We start from the raw sequence: 20,890 nt of genomic DNA on the forward strand, positions 1-20,890 counted from the left end.
CCTGCAGTCATCTTTTTGACATTTCCCTATATTTCCCTTGAGATTCTCACCACAAAAAGACTCATTCTACTGTACTTTAATGAGTTATTGTAGATGTCTCATGGCAGAACAATTATAGGCTTTAAGCTGCTTCAATAAAGTTGCTTCCTCCCCCTGCTTGCCGTAGCAAAAGAAAAAAAAATAGTAATAATTGTCATGGTTTTAGACAAAGCCTATAATCAAGTCCCTTTTTGTGATTTAAAAATGGCCGTCTCAAGCCTGTCACCAGCAAATTGCCTGTGAATTATAAGATTATTGTGTAAGCTATTTAAGAAGCTTTGTGCAGGCCTTTTTCTTTGTCGTAAAAAAAAAAAAAACTCAGCTAAGCTACATTTATTGTCATTGACTCACAGGTCTCTAAACGTATTGTTGGAAATCTTTGTACAGTAAGAGCCTTCAGAAGGAGGAAGGTGAGGAAAAAAGAGAAGGAGGGCATGGGGAATGGGTGAAGTAGCTCTAGAAAATATTTAAGGAAGTATTCTAAATGGTTTGTGGGTACAGAACAATTTCAAAGTGCTTGCTACTATATTTACAGAAAAGGATTATTGGCCCTCCACATACTTCTAAAACAGTCATTACTATTTCAGTATCAGTTTCAAGATGCTAATTAATTGGGGATTGGAGAATATTTCTGGGATATACTGAACATTGTTCATGAATTTGCCATGGAAGGAAGAGGAAAGAAGATGACACTCGGAAACATTTACCAAGTACTACTTTAGCATCCAAAGTAATCATTAGTGCTTCACAACAGCTGCCAGCAGTTAATTGTAGTTGGTTTTACTCAGGAGAATATTCCAGTATTTTGTAAAGGAACAGGGAAAACGAAGTAAACATGCTGCAAAGACAGCTGATAGAAAAACTTCCAGCATCACGCATGGAGTAAATGCAGAAATGAACTGAGTTGCCAAGTTCTACCTTGGTGTAAGCAGAGATAACTGAGAGAAAAGCAGCTTAATTAAATATTTAGACTGGCCCCAGTGGTGAACCATGGGGAACCCCATAAGAGTAGTGCCTTGACTTAAGCGATACCAAATGTTTTTTTTCATTGGACGTTTAATTTTTTAATGAGTTTTAATGAATTAGCATCTTATTTCATGCTTGATGAGTTAATGCATTCATGCTTTTCATAGTGGATTAAACCCATGAGAGGCAGTTGTGTGTGGTGTGGTGTTTTTAGTACTTTACAGTCCCTCTTATGTGATTCAGCAGTTACTCTTGTTCAGTGTGTTTACATTTGGCACTCATTTACTGGTCTTTTCTATGTATATTAATGTTTATCTGTGTCTGTGTGTGTGTCCCACCAGCCTTTGTAACACTCCTAAACGGTGACCAGGCGCAAGATGCCATCCGTTCACTGCACCAAACGTCAGTCCGTGGCCGTGACATCACCGTCCAGCTGCAGCCCACTGATTCGCTGCTGTGTGTCACCAACCTGCCTCACACCTTCACTGCCACTCAGTTCCAGGAGCTGGTGCGGTCCTACGGGAACATCGAGCGCTGCTTTCTGGTCTACAGTGAGCTGACGGGCCACTCCAAAGGCTATGGCTTTGTGGAGTACATGAAGAAGGACTCGGCCTCTAGGGCTCGCTCAGAACTGCTGGGCAAAGTGCAGGGCGACCGCACGCTCATGGTGCAGTGGACCGACGTCAACCAGCTGACCACTGCCGAACACCTCCACTCCAAGTGCCTGTGTGTGGACCGGCTGCCTGCTGATTTTGACGACTCAGAAGAGCTGGCACACATCTTCTCTGTACGCTACAAGCCTGTCTTCTGCCAGGTGAGCACCAGAGGGAGGGGTGGATCACATTTAGGGACTTAAGCTTGACTGACGTGGTTGAAAAAAGAACACAGGTTTAAGGAAAAAGTGTACAGTGAGGTTAAACAGGTATTCAGACACTTCATTTTTGTTACTTAATGTATTTCCAATGCGTATATACACTTTAAATTTACTGTCTTATATATTTGTTCTCATAAATATGAACAAAGAAAATATATATTCATAAGGGGAAACAAAGATATATTTAAATAACTGAAAGGGGAAAAAAGTATTCAGATACTATTAATTCAGATACTAATAATTATTATTATTTGTTAATTTGACAGGCAAGAAAGTATCAAGATACTATGTTAAAGTGAGCGTATACCTAAAGGTTGAACAAATTATCAAGTACTACATATTAAAGAAAAATAAAAATAAAAAATGTTCTCATCCAAGTTGCACTAGACGTAACTATAAAAGATGCTGCCATTGGTTGAGAGTTTATGCGATAAGTAGCAATCATGGTGAAGGTGAAAAAGTTTCTTAAAGTTCTCAGGGACAAAATTATTAAACAACATGTCAATAGAAAAGGCTACAGAGCCCTACCAAAGACCTTAAACTTCCCTGTCAGCACAATTGGTTTGATAATACACAATTGGAAAGTTCAAGGAAGTATAACTAAGCATCCTTAGATAGAGAAAGAGCTCTCAGACTAAAGATAAGGAAGGTAAGAGAGAAGCCAGCAGTCACTTAAGAAGAGTTACAGGATGACATGAAAGCAACAGGAACAACAGTTCCACAGAGAACTGTAAGGAATGAACAGCACCGTCTTCTTATGCAAAAAGAAACACAGAGACGTGTGTCTAAAATTTACTCATGAGCATTTAGATATATTGGAACAGTGGTACTGGGGCGTTACACATCATCAAAGGTATGAATAGAGTGATATACTAGGAGATATTAGAGGGGAATTTAATTTCATCGGCCAAGAAATATGAAATGATGAAGGTTTCAACAAGACGACCTCAAACATACAGCCAAAATACCTCAAGGTGAAGGTGCTTGCACCTCCTTACTTGAATCCCATTGAAAATTTATGGACCACTTTGAAATTGTGAATCCATTAGAAAATGCCGGTAACTGTGGGGAATTGCAGTTTGCCAAGATTAATGGGCCAAAATTCATCCACAATGCTGCAAAAAGCTGATTACCTCTTACCATACACATCTCAAAGCTGTTACTGCCAACAACTGCTTTGCAACAAATTACCAATGTTATTCATTTATGGCATTGACTGCCTATCAGTTTCAATTTTTAAAACCTACCTTTGTTTTTTTTTTATTAGAATTTTAAATACAAAGTAAAAAAAAACTGTGAATTAAATGGATATATGCCTGTAACATTTGTATTTGTTGTATTAAATAACAAATACAAAAGTATCTGAATACTTGTTTCCCCTCACTGTGTTTTCCACCTGCCTGCAAAGAAATGAAGTTGAAAGTTATTTACATTGAGTATATATACATACGTACAAATATATGCATTAAGGAAAGCATATGTCTGTCTTCTCATTTAGAGAGTGCTTTTATGTACATGTGTTTGTGCATCACGCTGTTATCACAGTCTATTAGAGAAGTGGCAGCTCTTCTGAGTGTGGTTTCAGAGGTCAGACATCACTTTGAGACACAGTGACGAGGGTGCTGCTGAAACTCTACCCGCAGCTTGAGTTCTCTTTTGTGTTAATATGGCAGCTTTTTCCTTAGCCAGCCAACCCCAGCAAATCAATACCCCATCCCAGCAACAGTTTTAGTCATGACGCAGAATCAGGTTTCTACAGCCTCCACCCTAATCAAAACCATTTAAAGCCTAAGGCTAAAACTGATCTTAGGCCTGCCATTAGGAGGGGCTCCAGCCAACACAGAAATCAATACTCACACCCTCACAACATGAAGCTTGACTGTAGAGCTGCACCCACACCGTGCTCATATGCAGAAGTGTTGGAGGTGGTTGAAGCGCAAGGCTTTGACCTCACAGTTCATCATTCTACTCTTAGTCATCATGAGCTTTTAGGCTTTTAGGCTCCTGCTTTACGTTAGCCAGTGTGCTCTCAATCTCATTTTCTCTTTGAAAGATGCCAGAAAATGAGAAGTGACTTGCAGGTGTGGTGGCTTAAATGGATAATTATCTTATTAATATTCATTAGTTCACTGGTTGTCATGGTCTAATGATAGCAGCCGTTGACTCATGTGATGTTAAATAGTGAAATTTGAAGGGAGAACTATTTAGTGAGTCCTGTGAGTATGCAAGAATCCAGTTCATACGACTGAATATTGGATCTTCCTTTGGGAATGGTCTTAGTTAACTGATGACTGGTCTCAAACTTCAAGAGCAACCTTACCATATTTAACATTGTAGTCAAAAAATGCTGGGCTAAAAACCTAATTTAAGTCATTTGCCAAACCCAGCAATGAGTCACAGAACACATGCTGGGTTAATATGACCAAACACTGCTGGGTTATGCAAATGACCCAAAAGGCTGAGTCATAAAAGTTACCCTACTATATAATTACTTTGACCCGACACCAATAATGGGTTGTTTTTACCTATTTTGTTTGGTACTGTTACTGTTGAATTAAAATAAAACATTTATTAATAATAAAGATGATGAGAAAAATCAAAACAAAAAACAAAGATCTTTTTGGACACCCAAAAAAACAAACATTTTGCATGAAAAACAACATCTGATTCAAAGTACTGTACCAGACAGTAAAAGAAATGTGGTGATAACCAAGTCTAATAAAGATTGTTTTATAAACTAGCTAGGTTAGCTATGTAACTTGGCTAATTTTAGCCAACTACGTTACGTTTATTATACAGATAACGTTAATTATCAACTTAATTAGTACCTGACATGCAGCTTTAAACCTCAGCAGTGACCAGTAAAGCTGTGACTCCCAAAATCACAACTATAAAAATACAGCTTGTAATATAGTTTTTACTTGAAATATAACAGCTGTCTTTATTATTGTCTCTTGAGAGTAAATGGTGAAACATTTAAAGCAGTTTTCACCCATAACTGTGCCGCTGCCTGATGAAAAGCTGTTAAACTAACTCTGTTGTAATCAGCTTCCTCACATGCTGTTATGGTGTGAAAATGTATGTTATGTTATTGTGATACAGTCGCAAACCCAGTGGCTAAAACTACCCAGAAAGCACCCAGTACTTGGGAAACAACCTAAAAAATGACCCAACGTGCTAAACCTAGCATTTGGATAGAAAAACATGTTTACGTGTTCAAAATAAACTGCATGCACTTAAGCAATATACATGAGTCAGTCAATAATTGGATTTCATTCTGAATAGATGCTGTATGCACCTCTACATTTGCTTTGCAGTTTGCCAATAAACCCACCAGAAGATGGATGTGACATGTTGGTGCAGGTGTAGTGTCAAATTTAATATAAAGGCAGAAATTCTAATAAGGTTTTTGTAATTATTGATTTTTTCTCTCTTTTTTTGTTTTTTCTTTTTCAACACAATGGTGCAGGTATAGTGCTGAATTAAGTATGATGTTTACTGTTTTTGGAGCAGCTCTTTTCTGTCTCTATCTCTGTTCTCTACAGATGTGTAAAAGCTTAAGCATCAACAGTGTAACCCTGTTATTGTGCTGAAAAGTGTCTTAACCAGATTCCTTGAAATCCACAAGCAGCTTCAGTCCAATGTAAAGTAGTGAAGTATGTTGTTTACATGATCACTTGAATAGTTTGGTCATTGGAATCATCATCATCATATCATTAGTGTGCATGTAAACACACTTAATGTTACTTCTCTGAGCAGTCGAGGCTGTGCAGATTCTGTATTGATTTTGTGATTTTACTCATCTTTCTCTCTCTTCTCTCACCCACTCTTACTCTGCTTTTGCTTCTGAGAGTCTGACATGTTTAATGTCAGTGTTCTTAGGATTGTTCTGACCTCTGTTTGGGAAGTGGATTAGTGAGATCATCCATCATACTTCAGAAAAGTGTCCCAGCCAGCGTCAGAGACGAACACGTAGACTGTTCCAGAAATGCAGGCTGTTGCAATACCTAAGTATGAGGCACAGAGCATTCTAGCAGTTGTGTTGAGTGGGTGCGCGTATGTAGACATGCAGAGAGATACTAGCCAATAATTTGCTTACGTGTGACTTCTTCCTAGTTTCTGTTCATCATGTGGTTTCACGCTGATATTCGAGATTATGTTGGTTGCTTCCCCTTTTTACACATCTAAATTTGGCACAAAGACGCATACATTCACATACACACCTCCAACTGCATCGGATTCTCTCTCTCACGCTCTCTCTCGCTGTCTCTCTTTTTTCCTTTCTCTATCTGTATCTCTGTCTCTATTTCTCTCTCTCTTATTCTCTGTTTGTCTGTCTCTGTCTATTTCTGTCTGCCTCTGTCTCGCTCTCTTTCTGTGTCTGTGTTTCTCTCTGTCTCTCTCTCTCTCTGTCAGTTCTGTCAGTTTGACATGAAGTTTGACAAGCATTAAGCCTTTTGACCTTTGGCCTGGCCTCTTCACACAGTCTGAGAGGCGGTTGTCTTTGTCCGTTTAAACTGTCAGATGCATGTACACACAGAGACTTAAACGCACATTTTTTCATGTTGCAACTTTTTAAAGGGCCCACCTATTCAGCTTACAGCAGTTTAGCTCCACCCATTTATGCTGAAGTTATAAAGAGTGTTTCAGCCTGGACTGGTTTTTGAATGTGGCACAATACAGGATACCCATTCAGAACAGAGCTCAGTTACATATCACTGTTGTCGGAAGAAAACCTCATATCTCCAAAATGATAACTTTACAGGAAAAGGTAAAAACCTACTTCTTTTAATGTAAGTCAGTGGAACCAGACTTTTTTCCAATTCATTTTGGGCCATTTCTTTTGGTTTTACTTTTTTTTTTTTTCAAATTTACACATAATGTAAAGGGCAACAGGCATTTTCAATATATGTCAAAAACTGAAAAATGACAAAAATGGAGATACGAGGTTTTCTTCTGACAACAGCGATATATTAGTCTTAATGGCACAAGAACAAAAACAGCCTGTTTAATTCTATGGGATAAAGAAAGGCTGGAAAATGGTCATTCAAAAATAAATTATGTTTGTTTTGTGCTACAAAACACCAATGTTGTAATTGAACATCAGGGAAAAATAAAATACAAGAAAAATGTAGAATATGGGACCTTCAAAATTGCCAGAATAGAAATGCTGATAAGAGGGCAATGGGCTCAGTAATACACAATATGTCTGAGCATAATCATGATTGTTTAATGATGTGAAAATGTTAATACTGATCCTCTATTTTTTATAATTTTGAATTATTCATCACCACGTTTTGGGTCATTTTAAAAATTAATATGCTCACATTTTGAAAACTGCATAAAAATGTGGATTGACAATTTTTAATTTCCCCCTCGATTGGTTTGTTGATCATGACACTCCTCGGGGGTACTGTTTCGCTCTGATTAGCTTTGTGGCTTCTCGGAGCCTCAGTTGAGAGGAGAGACTGTGTGGGACTTTTGCAACAGCATATTGTTAATCAGAGTACATTTCTGAGGTTTCACAGCACCAGTATCACAAACGGTTGGAGAGGAATTTGCATATTGACAGTACGGAGGACAGTGGACACTGTGTATGTTTGTGTGTATGTGAGCAGATATGTTTTGGAAGGGAAATTCTTGTTATCTTCACTATGGTTGTATTCACCCACACTACTGTACTACAACACAGTCAGGAAATTACAAGGTGTTATAAGGTGGTTTTTCTACCAGGTTATTCTGATATTCAAATTTGTAAGGCCTTATTAGAAAAAAATACTGTTAAGGCTACTTGCTACGGCTCGGTGGATGCAACAAAAATGGACCACTCGACATCAAACTATGGCGGTACTCTTGTAAACCCAGACCACAGATCCATAGTGGAAAATATGTGGCTTGAAATTTACACCAAGAAAGCTTTCAGGCTAAAAGCTGTAAGATAAACAAATGCTAACGTTCTTTCTGTGCTGCCCTTTTCTTATTATGAACAATTAAGAAACAAAACATAAGACACTTCAGTATGAGAACCAATAACTTTAGAAAGAAGCTAGTTTGCATATTAAAAATCCTAATATATATCCTAATAAATCCTAATGTCACAATTTTTTGTGACAGTTTGAATAATCGAAAATTTTGGACTTAACAAGTATGACATGATATGGTGACAAACACATTGGTCAAGCGTTTTGTCTTCATTTTCAGAGACAATCACCCATGCCGTATCTAAGTACCTGTGTTGAATTTCATTACCCTCTCTGGTTGGGGTATCAAGCGTGCTAAGCCATCAACTGCAAACATCACAGAATTGTCACAGAATTGACCACTGTTAAAAGAGAAAAAAACCCCGCAACAGACAGAATCACTGTCTGTCATTCTTCCCATAAAACCAAAATCAGAGCTTAAAGCTCCTCCTTTATTGCTACTGTTGTTTGTGTTCAGGAGAGCCCAAAATGAACAGGTTCCTATGAAGCTTTTATGCAAAGTTGTAATTTGTAAATGGTTAATGAAATTTTATAAACAAATATACTTGTTTTCTCAACACAGAACAGCATCAAATATTTTAACTTTCCTGCCATATTTTTTAATGGATTTCAACTCCAGTTATAGCACTTCCCAGCAGTTTACTATATTCATGCCTTCATGACATCAGCGAGTATGAACTGCTACAGCCAAAAAGCTGATCAGCTCATGAACCAATCAGCACTCAGTAGAAGTAATGTTTGTGTCCTATTGCCAAATCCTGTTGGCTGATAAAAAAAAATAAACAAAAAGATACTGGTGTATTTTCATAGATTTTTTTAAATGGTATATGTTTTTCTACCTTTCCAAAGAAAATGAGTTCCTGTATGAATGGCTAGAAACGTTTACTTTTTAATTTTTAGCCGTTTAGCTCACCTCATTCATTGAGGACTCACTCACATGTGCCCTCTGCCATTTTGTAGTGTGCTAGCATCACATGAGAAATTGTGTGATCACTATACAAACTCCAGAAAATCCCACCTATATTGATAGTTCTGTTATGCGATGGGAAATGGAGACAGGTATTCGATGTATGGATAGTTCTGGGTTCCTGGGTTCTGAATTAGTAACTGTGCCGTAGTGCGCTGAATGGTGGAAAAATGTCTTTATAGGGTCTTTTGTTCTATTAAGGAAGAAAAACGACATTTTAACCAGCCTTTCCCCAGACGTGAGAGTGCTTTCAGAAAATCTAATCTTAAAAACATGTGCGCTGTCTTTTCACAAGGAACCAGGGTGTACAAAAACCCACATTCTTCCAGAATCCCTCTCTCTCCAACCTCCTGTTTTCGCTCTAAAGGTCAGCAGTTTACTGCAGACTGGGCTAGGGAGCAGAAGACCAATGACCCGAGGGAAAGTCCTCGCACAGTATGGAGCATGCATGTGTGAGAAAGAGCGAGTGGAGGTGGGAGCTGTATTGATTTGCTTGTTTTAAGGTCATTGGGGTTATTGGTGGAGACCTGTAGCTCACTGGGGTGCAGACAGTAGAGAAGAGAAGCAGCATCCCTGTCAGAACCCTGCCTCACTTTTTTATATTCACATATTTAGTGAACCCTCTTAGCTAGAGTAACTCACAGTGCTTTGTTGGTGAATGGTGGGTTAATGTGGCTTTTTTAGGAGTCTTCATCAGGACTCTTGTGTAGCAGTGGCGTTTCACCTAGGATTTGGAATCAACCCATATACCGTGTATGTCTGCTATCTATGCTGTCCACCTTATTAAACCTTTTAGTTTGGTTTCATGGACATGGGTTAAGCCTAGTTTTATGCTGAGCTGCCATGTTAATGGTATTTCACAGTTAAAAATCAAATTTAGTCTAGAATCAAAAGTGGTATTTGAGTTGGAGCCCCAGAACAGGATTGCTTTTCCAATTTTGTGTAATCTCTGTGTTTGTGTGGCAAGTAAAACATAAACTAGAAAAGGCAACTCCCAAATAAGAAATGTCCATAAGAAAGTGTCACTACCAGTCCATCTACCTGTCTGTCATGTCTCAACTGAGGGCAGGCACATTTAATCTCTCTCTCTCTCTCTCTCTCTCTCTCTCTCTCTCTCTCTCTCGCTCTCTCTCTCTCTCTCTCTCTCTCTCTCTCTCTCTCTCTCATTGTCCTTTCCTATGCTCCTTTTCAGACAGGTTGTTTTGCTATTGTTTGTTTGCAGCAGGATAGCTGCATGTTTATTTTCTGTATTAACTGGCCAAAACCATTTCTGTTTTTGTTACTGAGGTTAGGTTTAGATTCAGAGTCAGACAGACTGCCACATTAACGGAATAGTTTGTTGAAAAATCAAATTAACATGATTTAGCACTTACCGCAGATGGAGTCGATAAGCCAAGACATGTTTGGTATCTGATGTGTGCTTCTTTAGTTTGAAACAGTAGATGCTAGGCTAACGTTGCTAACAAACACTGGACTTATCTCTATAAAAACACACCCCAAAATGTCTCTCAGCGCACTCAAAGCGCATCCAGATTTTTATTTTTTTTTTGCAGATGTGTCAATGTAGTTTAGAACACAGTATGACTTACTTTAGTCTGAATGGTGGGGAATCCTAAACAGCCAGACACTCTGTAAGGTAACTTGGCAGAGCGAGTGTACTTGGAAGATCAGTATAAATTTGATAACCACATTTTCAGCTGTATATGTTTGAGCTGGTCAGATTTGTGAGGCTGAAATTGACAATTGACAATTGACAAAAGTGGTCATTTGTTGTCATTGTCATCATGTGTGAGGAATCTTGGGGTTATGTTTGACCCTACATTGTCATTTGATTCTCATATTACCTCTGTTTGTAAGACCTATTTTTACCACTTATGGACTATTGCGAGTCTCAGGAACTCTTGTGGTGATGCTGAGAAGTTGATTCATGCATGTGTGACCTCACGGTTAGATTACTGTAATGCCCTTGGCTGGACTTCCAAGTAAGAGTGTAGTAAGAGACCACAGTATGTTCAGAATTCAGAAACATATTTTAACCAAAACTAGAACATTTTCTTACATCACTCTAGTTTTAGACTATTTGCACTGGTTACCCATTAGAGACAGAATTAATTTCAAAATTTGAGTTTTGGTCTATAAATGTTTACACGTCCAAGCCCCACTACTTCCTCAGACTCATGCCACAGTCCTGCTTCGGTCTGGATCCTAGCGCCACGTTCAAAATTATGCTCCACTGGTGACCGTGCTTTTAGTATATTGGGTCCACAGTTATGGAATAAGCTTCCTGATTCTCTAAGAAATTCTGGTTCTTTATACCTTTCTAAAAATAATCTTAAGACTTTTCTTTTTAGTTGTGTTTTTATAAAATAGTTAATGTTTTGTTTTAAGTAATTCTGAACTAAAGAACTTTAGGACTTTTTCTTTTTAGACCTGTTTTCATTAATTCTGCTTTGTTTGCGAACCCTGGATCTTTTACATATCATTTTATGAAATTTTCTTTTAAATGTGTTTTATGGTTTTTGTTTTAAGACATTCTTTTTAGATAGAATCTTAAGACTCTTTAGATGTGTTTTATGAGTTTAGTTTTATTTTTCTGTAAAACACCTTGAGTTGACGTTGTCATGAAAATGTGCTATATAAATAAAATTTATTATTATTATTATTAACTTGGGTACACACTTGAAAAAAAATCGGGTTGCTTGACCCACCAGTGACTCACCCAACATGTCTGTGACTCCTCGTATGACAGGAATTGGGTATAGTTGTGAAAAGTGGCAGGTGATTTTTACTGAGGCGGAGCTTCTCTGCAGTGAGCAATGGGAGCTATTGATGCCAGTGCTTGAGCAAATCAGCTTTGAAGATGGTGAACAATGTTTATTTATTTCTACAGTTAAACTGCGTAAAGCAACGTTTATGAAGCAAGTTTTCAGAACAGTGAACTGGCCGCCCCAGAGTCCAGACCTCACCATCACTGAATGTGTTTGGGATTCTTGGATTGTGAGAAACAGAAAATGCAACCAACTTCTAAGACCAGCTTTTGGAGGTGTGGAAAAATATCCCTGCAGATTTTTTCAGAAAACTGAAAGCAAGACATCTGAAAAAAGTGGAAACTGTAATAAAGTCAAAGAGTGAACACACTAAATACTGAATAAATCGATGCTGTGTTTAGTTGTTGAGACTTTTGTATAGTTTTCCATGAATATATGTTTGTGTGTTTTTCCTGATGCTGAAAAATTAATAACTTTTTGACTGAAAATTAAATAATGAAGGGTAGTTTCTGACTTTTACACAGTTATATACATTTGGGACATGTATGACCCCACATCCTGAGAAGGTATGAAGACAAATTTGTATGTGTAGTGGAGGCACAAGGAGATGGACTAGTGTTGAAAAACTGAAACTGAGACAGTGTGAGTGTGTCCCTTACAAGGTGGACTTCTCTTCTGGGAGCGTTGTGTATTCATTGGTTACTGTTACACACAAACACACACACAGCTGCTTGGCAGTCTGCTACATGACAGATGTAAATGCTTTCCTTCTCTATATATAGACTATTTCATACAGTGCCCTGTCTGTGTTAAAGAGCTGGCACTCGCTAGCCTTAGGTAACACACTGCTCATTGCTGCCAAGAGCACACCGATATCTGCATGTGTGTGTGTGTGTGTGTGTGTGTGTGTGTGTGTGTGAGTGTGAATCCAGTTTGTGGTGCTGAGCAGTAAAGTTCCCCTGGGGACTCTTTGCTGATTTCTATAGGGATCTGTAGCTGGTGCTGTGTTAATGCTGTTCTATAGTTCACAGTAAGAGTGGGCAATATGGAAATATGCTGTCTTGATCATGATCAATTATATGCCAATATTTTCTGAGTATATTATGGATATTGATAGTGCTTCTGGGCCACAGTAACAAGTAGCTGATTGGATGGCAACCCATTTTGCCATTTAATTCCTGTGGTCATTCATAAATAGTTTATTTAAATGTTGTATTAAGCACGTTGTACGCATAGTTTTTCAGTCTTTTAAATTTGTCACTATTGTTTTTTCTGCATTGTGACTGTTTAAAATAGTTCACAAACCACAGAAAAATCAAATACAGTGAAACGCAAAAACATACGATACTTGTATTTGAGTATTTTGTTTTTAAAATTGTATTAAAAAGTGTGAATACAATAATTTGTATACAATCATACAGCTCTTTGTAATGAATCGTGCAGTTTTTAAGTGTTCTTTAAGTATTGACGATACCTATTTATATGCTTAGAAAAACATGTTGTGACAAAGTTTATCAAGATAATGAAAAAATATCATCCCTAGTTATATCCCTGTTTGATACATTCAAACTGTCTGCAAAATTACAGCAGTATACAGTATTATCATACAGTATACGGGGGCACTTATAATGCTTTTATAATGCTTGTCTAGCGCAGTGCACAATTTTCAAGCCGTCATTTCATGAATGTCAAACCATCTATCGAACAACTGATAAATGTTAAACAGTGCTGCTAACTAGGAGAGAGGAGCTGGTTAGCCTTAGCTTTGCTAGCATGCTAACCGCTCTGCCCACCACAGCACGTTTGATTTTGGCTAACTAAAGCAAATCTAAAGGTTAGATGATTGTAAATAATGATTAAAATCCAAGAGAGTGAAGTTGAGCAACTGTTGAAAAGTAGCAACTGTTGATAGAAAGGCAAAATTAAACCTGTTCTGTGGTGTTTGGATCTTTAGCCTGATAGGCTACCTTAACATTAGCTTAGTGAGCAGGCTATAGAGTGCCAAACAGTGCCAGCCATCACAGTACAGACTTGATTCTGAAAATTGGTGCTCTTTGACACAAACGTAGATGATAGAAGTGTTTGAGAGAGTAAAATTTAAAGTGACAGTAAACCAAAACCAAACCTACTCTGTGGTGTTTGGGAGCGAGCAAAGTTAGCAGGCCAAACGTGCCACACCACAGCACAGGCTAGGTCGTAGCTAACTGGTGCTAAAATGACACCCGTTTAGAGGATAGTGCACTGTTTAGAGGTTAGCGCACCCATTTAGATGATAGTATGAAGTCGAGTGACTTTTGTTAGAGTGAAAGCCGAAATTGAACATACTCAGTTTTTCTGAGGTTTTCCTGGCTCTGATTTGCCCCCTTTTTCTGTTAGCGCCACCTACTTGTGAGCTCCCACATCAGCGTATTACTGTCATACCGCCCAACCATAATCCCTAGTGACACATATTATGTAATGTGAAAATGTCTTGATGTAGTAGTGAGGTTATATTTTTTTTCGATTTCCCACCCTTATATGTGCACATACACACACACACCACACACACTGCAAAGGACTCTCTACACAGACACCCCTAACACTAGCGATGGTACTGATCTAATACCAGCTATCAGTATCAGGCCAATATCAGCAAAAAATGCTGGAGCAAGAATCAGAGGCAAAACAGAAATGAATATGATCCTGTAACATATCTGTCTTCAGAAAGCACTCACTCACATTATGGGATGTGATGTTATTAGCTGTGTAGTTCTTCCTGTAGGGGTAGTAGAGTGTTTGAGTAGTTTCAGTATGATAGCCTACTTTTAGATGCTCATCTTAAGCGAAGTACTTCAGAGCTCATTTTAAAGCATAGTAAATCTGGTATCGGCCGCTATTGTTTTAATATCAGCATCAGAAAAGAAGTTACATCATGCCATCTCTGCCAAACGCTCCTGCTTCTGCTCTGCCTCACTTCCTTCTTCCTTTTAGCTCTCTCTGTCATTTCATTCAGGCTCTCTCTTTCTCTCTCTCTCTCTCTCTCTCTCTCTCTCTCTGCCATGTACACATGTCTCAGACACTCATACTCTACTTACCTACCCACTATTATTTCTCTCACAGTTTCTCACTAACACTGTCTTTCTTCCTCCCTCCATCTCTCTGCTTGTACACAGACATACGCACACATATGCACACACTTTTCATTTCTCTGGCTCACACACTCGTCACTCATCCGTTCATTTCCTCATAGGCCTGCCGACAAGTCTGTCAATGCTGTAACCTCTGTCTGTCTGTCTTTGTCTCTCTCTCTCTCTCTCTCTCTCCCTCTCTCTATCTATCTATCTTTCTCTTTCTCTTTCATTTCCATAGCACCAAATGCCAATGGCCAATCAATGCTTTCCCCCCCTCCATCTCCCCCCTCCCTCACTCCCTCGCTCTCCTGGGGGAAAGAAACTGACTCTCCATCTGAACTCTAGCGTTCTGCCTTCAGCTAAAACGCCTCTCTGTCTGTTTTTCTCTCCGGGTTGCAGGAGTGCTTCTGTCCATGAGTGTTCAGTGGCTGCCAGAGCTGAAAATTCAAGTTCATGACACAATTGAGGGAATCCATCATTTATTCAGTCATTTCTAGAGATGCACAGATATGGAATTTCTGGTCCGAAAGTTAAATATTTTCCCATTAAAAGAAGACTATAGTAAAAATGGTTTGATTTTTTTTGTTTTTGCATTTTTAAGCAAATTCATGCTAAAATCCACACCAGGATTTCCTACAGATTTGAAATATACTTTGGCATTGAGGTGAGGAGGAGACACATACTCTAAAGCATAAACAAATGTGTGAGTTAGACACAAATAATGTCTTTTACTCAAATATCTGCCCCTGAAATGACCAAACTTCACTCCTCTAAGATATGGCTATTTCTTCTTACTGTTTTTCAGTAAGGTTTAAGATAGCTTAATGACTGAAAAGCGCTTCTCTGTGAATTCACATATGTCAAGATACCTGCGCTATGAGTCTTTCCTTATCCTTGAAAGGCTTCTTATTAAATATTTCTCAGTACTTGTCTGTTAAATAAAGGTAGATAAATCAATAGTGTAACTCCAGCTAGGCATTCTTTCAAACTAAGATTAGGCAAATTCAGCAAGGACAACTTTGCTAGTTACGTGTAGCAGCTAGTTAACTTCAATCCTTCATACTCTCCCTCGCTCTCCTCCTCCGCTGACCCAAACTACGTTCATGTAGCAGTCAAATTCAAAGCACGTTGTGTTTTTGAAGCGGATTAATAAAAATGTTTTTAAACGTTTTTAAAGTGGTAAAAATATACTTCGGCGGGTTTCTGTATACTTTGGCACACTACCACAGTATGGCCTGTGTGATAGAAACACAGCATATTAGAAGTGTAGTGCGCATATGATAGGGCAAAAAATATATATTAGTAAAGGTTCTTCTGTAATTGTCACCATTAATTCCAGTTTCAGTGTATAATACATTGATAAATTAATTAGCAAATGTTTTATCCAAGTAGGATAATTCGTAGTAATTCACAATAATGGCTGTGGTCACTTCTGAATAACCCTATTTTAGGGTTTGTTTTATTCTTTGCAGAATAATTAAAGGCTGTGGGTGTCCAGAGAGCAGGCCTGAAAGTAATTAGCTGCTAAAATGAACCTGAGGAGGCATGAGGAAGAGAAAGTAGCTGAAGGGACTTTGATAGTAGAGCTCGCTCTCTCTCTCTTTCTCTCTCCCTCTCCTCTCTCTCCCTCTTCTTCTCCTGAGTGCGAATGGACTCCCTGGTGGCAACGTCAAAGGCGTGACGCACACAGATGAAAGGCAAAAGCACTCCGACACATCTGGATGGTGTGTGTGGGTGTTGGTGTTTGTGTATGTGTGAATATTGGAGTTCACCTTGTAAATGTTGTCGATTCCCAGTGTGGGCTCCAGCAGGACTGTAGCACTGAGAAGCACTGCTTGGTAATTATGAAGGGAGTTTGAGATTGTATGTGCAGGTTAAGGTATTTGGGTGTGTCTGTTGTTGTGTAAGTTCATTTACCACTCAGCACACCTATTATTGCTGCTGGCACAAGACGAGAACAAGCTGTTAATGTGAGCTTCTAGAAGCATTTAGTCTTGTACTGGTGCTATTGATACAATTCATTATCAGTATATATTCCAAATATATCAAGGTACCAAATCTATTTAAATCAAATTGACACAATTTTCTCTTTACCTCGAATGTAGTTGATCGGCCAAAAATGTTTTGTAGTGCAGTGCTTGCTTCTTTAGCTTTGCACAATATTTAACCCATCTGGTTACAGACACATGTAAAAATGATTGTAATTCAAAAACTGTGATTCAAATTATATTTATACAACAGTTAGTTCCAGCCACGCAAGCTGATTGGTTGAGAAGCGCTCTAACCGTGCTGTTATTTCGCCATAACAGCACAGTTTTTTCACAAACTCGGTATCCTTCCACTGAGACGCTGTTACTAAGCAATGACTTTGACAGCTGTAGGAGACGCTCAAGCCATTGGAACGTTTTTCTTCTTACTTTGTGCACAAACAGAAAATGGATACTTTTAAGATCACATTTGACCGACAGCCGATTTGGTCAGACTCTGAAGATGAGACTACATTAAATTCGCTAACTGTCATCACCACTGAGCAGCTTTTCAGTCGGCAGCTGTGACAGAAGAACAGCTAAACAACCTGGAATTAGCCAGAAATGAACCAAATACCATTCACCAAACAAAATGGGCTGTAAGATGCTTTACAGACTGGCTGGAACAAAACAACATTAATATTGATCTAGCAAAGTACTAGTAAAAAACTGAGCTGAACTTGATATTGCGGCAGTTTTATGGCTCAGTCCGATTTGGTCAGACTCTGAAGATGAGACTACACGTTTGGCAAATGGTATTTGGTTCATTTCTGGCTTATTCTAGGTTCTTAAGGTGTTCTGTCACAGCTGCCGACTGAAAAGCTTACTCAGTGGTAATGACAGTTTTGGAATTTAGTGTAAGGAGCTGGAGAACGAACTGCTGGCTGGGCAACGAGTGAGAGGAGTTTGCTACTCTGATGTAGCAACAAGCTGCTTGTTAAGGAACTATAATTTGACAGAAGGAATTGCTAACATTAAAACATATTAAATGCCACGTTCACAATAGAAAACCCGAGGTTGTGTGTTATCACGAATAACATCATGGCTGTGATGATCTACGGCGACCAAACCACAACCGTGATAACACACTCCCTCTCGTGTTCTATTGTTTAAGTAGAACACTAAGAAGCTGTAGAATAATAATTGACGAAGCGTCCAGAATGATGAGAATTCTGAAATGACTCTAAATTCTGAAAAGCTGCACAGCATTGAGAATAAAGTTATAATAAAATGGATATCTACAAGTGAGCATATTCCAGAAGTGGAGATTAAATATTATGCAGATAGCTTGACAAAATTTAATTTAAAAAGATAAGTAAATATATTATTTACCAGTTTATTCACTTTTCGTTTGCGGAATTCTTTAAATATTGAATGAAACATCTAAAGATACCTTTTAGTTAATAATATATTATGTTTAAATTCACATTGTGTAAGTTATTACTGTATGTAATGTAATAAATACTGTAAATAAGATAAACTTTTGAACAGTTGTTTGTGTCACACAGATATTTGGGTGACATAGGGCCAGTTACTCCAGTGTGGATTTAGCCCAGTCTTATTCTAGGACTAAACCTCCAGGCCGAAGGTAAAACACAGTTGTAAATTCTTTTTAGTCTGTGCATAGACTTGATCTGGTTCTGGGGAAATGGTCCATATGCTTCCTTTATTTTTAGCTACATTAGCCTCTTATCTTCAGAACAAACCCCTAGAAGTCTATGGTTTTATCATTACTGAAGCAGACTTTAGACAAAAATCAAGGAGTGAATTGTGGAAATGGAGTAAAGTTGATATTTTGGTGAACTTTTTAAAATTACATTGCAAACATACCTTACACAGTATTGTAAATCTTAACCAGAAAGAAATATTTCTTACTGTATACATAAATACATAAAAACAGTTTGAACTGTTCTTTAAAAACAATTAGAAAAAAAATCTATCTTTTAATATCACTACAAGTAAAAAGCAGTGTTGTTATGCGACACCAAAACCTGCGTACCAGTATATCACCCAGCACTACTTTAGTCCACACTGTGGGTGTGGTTATCATGCAAATATCAGTGATTATTATGCTTCATGTTACGCTAATCCTTCACTGTCCAAATCTGAGCCCTATCAGTACAGGCCAAGTCTCTACCCTATCAGGAGCCATGGAAAGAGTGATAAACAAGGAGTTGATTTGCTTCCTAGAACCACAGCATGCTCTGGCAGAGTGGAAGTCTAGTTTTAGATCTAGTCATGGGTAGAAATGACAACGTCAAGTCAGCGTCCGCGGCTGTTTTCACTGACTCAGCAAAGCCGTTCACTCCAGCTGGAGTGCTTAAAATCAGCTGCTCTGTAGCAGGACATGCATAAAGCTTTAAAGCTTCTGAAGCGTCACTGCAGAGCAGTGTACTTATAGCCCGTCACCTACAGAACAGCACCTGATGTTTCACTTGATACTATAAATTCTAATGACAGGCTCATAAATCCTAATGACAGGGTAACGTTCCTTCTGAAGAGTCTTCAGGGTGCTTTTCCGACCAGAAATGATATTCAGATCGTGTTTTTCTTCCTCATCTGAAAATAGTGTTACCTAGTCAGTATGGTGCTGTTTCATACACTTTCATTTATGACAGCCATAAATTAAGTCGGTTTACTGCACACAACCCAGAAATCATGTTTTTTGTTATGACAGTTGTAATTGTTCTAAGCAGGGAGTTCCTCAGAGTTTGAACAGCTTAACCCTTAGAAGTCTAGAGTTTTGTTGTTTTGCTATACTGTATTACTATTTTACTGTAATTACATATTTTACATACTGTATGCATGATTCCTGTTTTATATAATTTTATATCATTGCTTGTCTGTACATTCCCTGGACTAAAGTTGAAAATTAGCTTAGCTTGCTAAACCGCCACATTCACAGAAGTGCCTAATAGTATGTGAAGTATATTACGTATTGTGCACTGATACAGGAGTTTTGGGCTAATTGTGATATCAGATGCCAATGCTGAAACTTTTACACAGGGTTCAGTGTTAATTGTTTCCCAACTTAACCTGAATGTTCACTGCCCCAAACCAAATTTTGTACAAAGCATTATTCAAATTTAAATAAGCAAATGTAAGCTAATATATTTAGTTACGGTTATTTATTCTTGAAATAAGAGTGCATTCGCACAGTATACCTTCACTTATTGTCTGTTTGCATGCACGAGTCAGCAAATATGATAACCTTTCCTTCAGCAAGCCATGTCATTCTTAATACTTGGCTCTTCAAAAAACCAGAATTCCAGATTGGAAAACAAAAACAGTGGTTAAGAATTGGCTGCCATGCATGCTTTAAAGGATCTTGACAGAACATCTTATTCTTAGTATTTGCATGCACAAGTTAGTGAATATTACCTTACCTTCCAAGCCACGTCGGTACAGTACTGACTGCCGAGTTCCAGTCCACTTTTTTCCTCTTCTAACCGTGTGATATACATATCAGGTACAGAGGGATCGAAATCGACCCATGAGTTTTCCATATAGGAATGAAGCTGTTGACTCTCTTCGCTTTGTGTTTGTGCTTGGCTGACATTTTCCTGAGCGTCTCGCTCTGATGTCATTTGTCAACAAATATTGCCACTCGTTTGTTTTGACTTGATGTGCGAATGGGTAAGCTGATTTTTTGTATGGTGTTTTGTTTGATTTTTTTGTATGGTGCGGGGTTAAATATTATTTGAAGTGAGTTTGGCCTCAGTTGAGTTGTTCTGTTAACGCATTGTGCACCCCACCTCAACATGAACTTGCCCAACTAGGCAAGTGATTTTTCATGCTGCTGTCCCAGTGTTGCGTTTTACTTGGCCCGGGCATTCGGGCAATCGTTATATTGTTTTGTATCATGTATATATTGTGTAATGTTACATAAACATTTTTGAACTGGGCCTAAATCTTCCTGGTTGAACATTATAGAGAAATGTAACATTGTTTTCTATAGGGTTTCAAATGTAGTAAAGTGATGTAAATAGCAGACATTTTGGCATAATGTACAAGTGTTGCTTATATGGTCTTCTCTTCTGGAGTACAATAAATACATCATCAAAATGATGGTTTTAAACATCAGTCGAACCTAAACCTCTGTTTGGCAATAAAGTTACTTAAAGTAAGTAAAAATACTCAAAGTAACTAAAGTTACTT

General features: G+C 38.2%; 1 protein-coding gene across 1 annotated transcript in view; it reads left to right on the plus strand.

Moving 5' to 3' along the window:
* The window catches only part of raver2 (ribonucleoprotein, PTB-binding 2), an 89,479-nt gene that overhangs the window by 33,334 nt on the left and 35,255 nt on the right, over nucleotides 1–20,890 (plus strand). Inside the window, exon 3 of the mRNA XM_036570234.1 lies at nucleotides 1,347–1,819. Coding sequence (XP_036426127.1) covers nucleotides 1,347–1,819 — 473 coding nt within the window. The remainder of the gene's footprint in view (nucleotides 1–1,346; nucleotides 1,820–20,890) is intronic.

The sequence above is a fragment of the Colossoma macropomum genome, unplaced genomic scaffold, assembly GCF_904425465.1.
Source record: "Colossoma macropomum unplaced genomic scaffold, Colossoma_macropomum, whole genome shotgun sequence".
Lineage (NCBI taxonomy): Eukaryota > Metazoa > Chordata > Actinopteri > Characiformes > Serrasalmidae > Colossoma > Colossoma macropomum.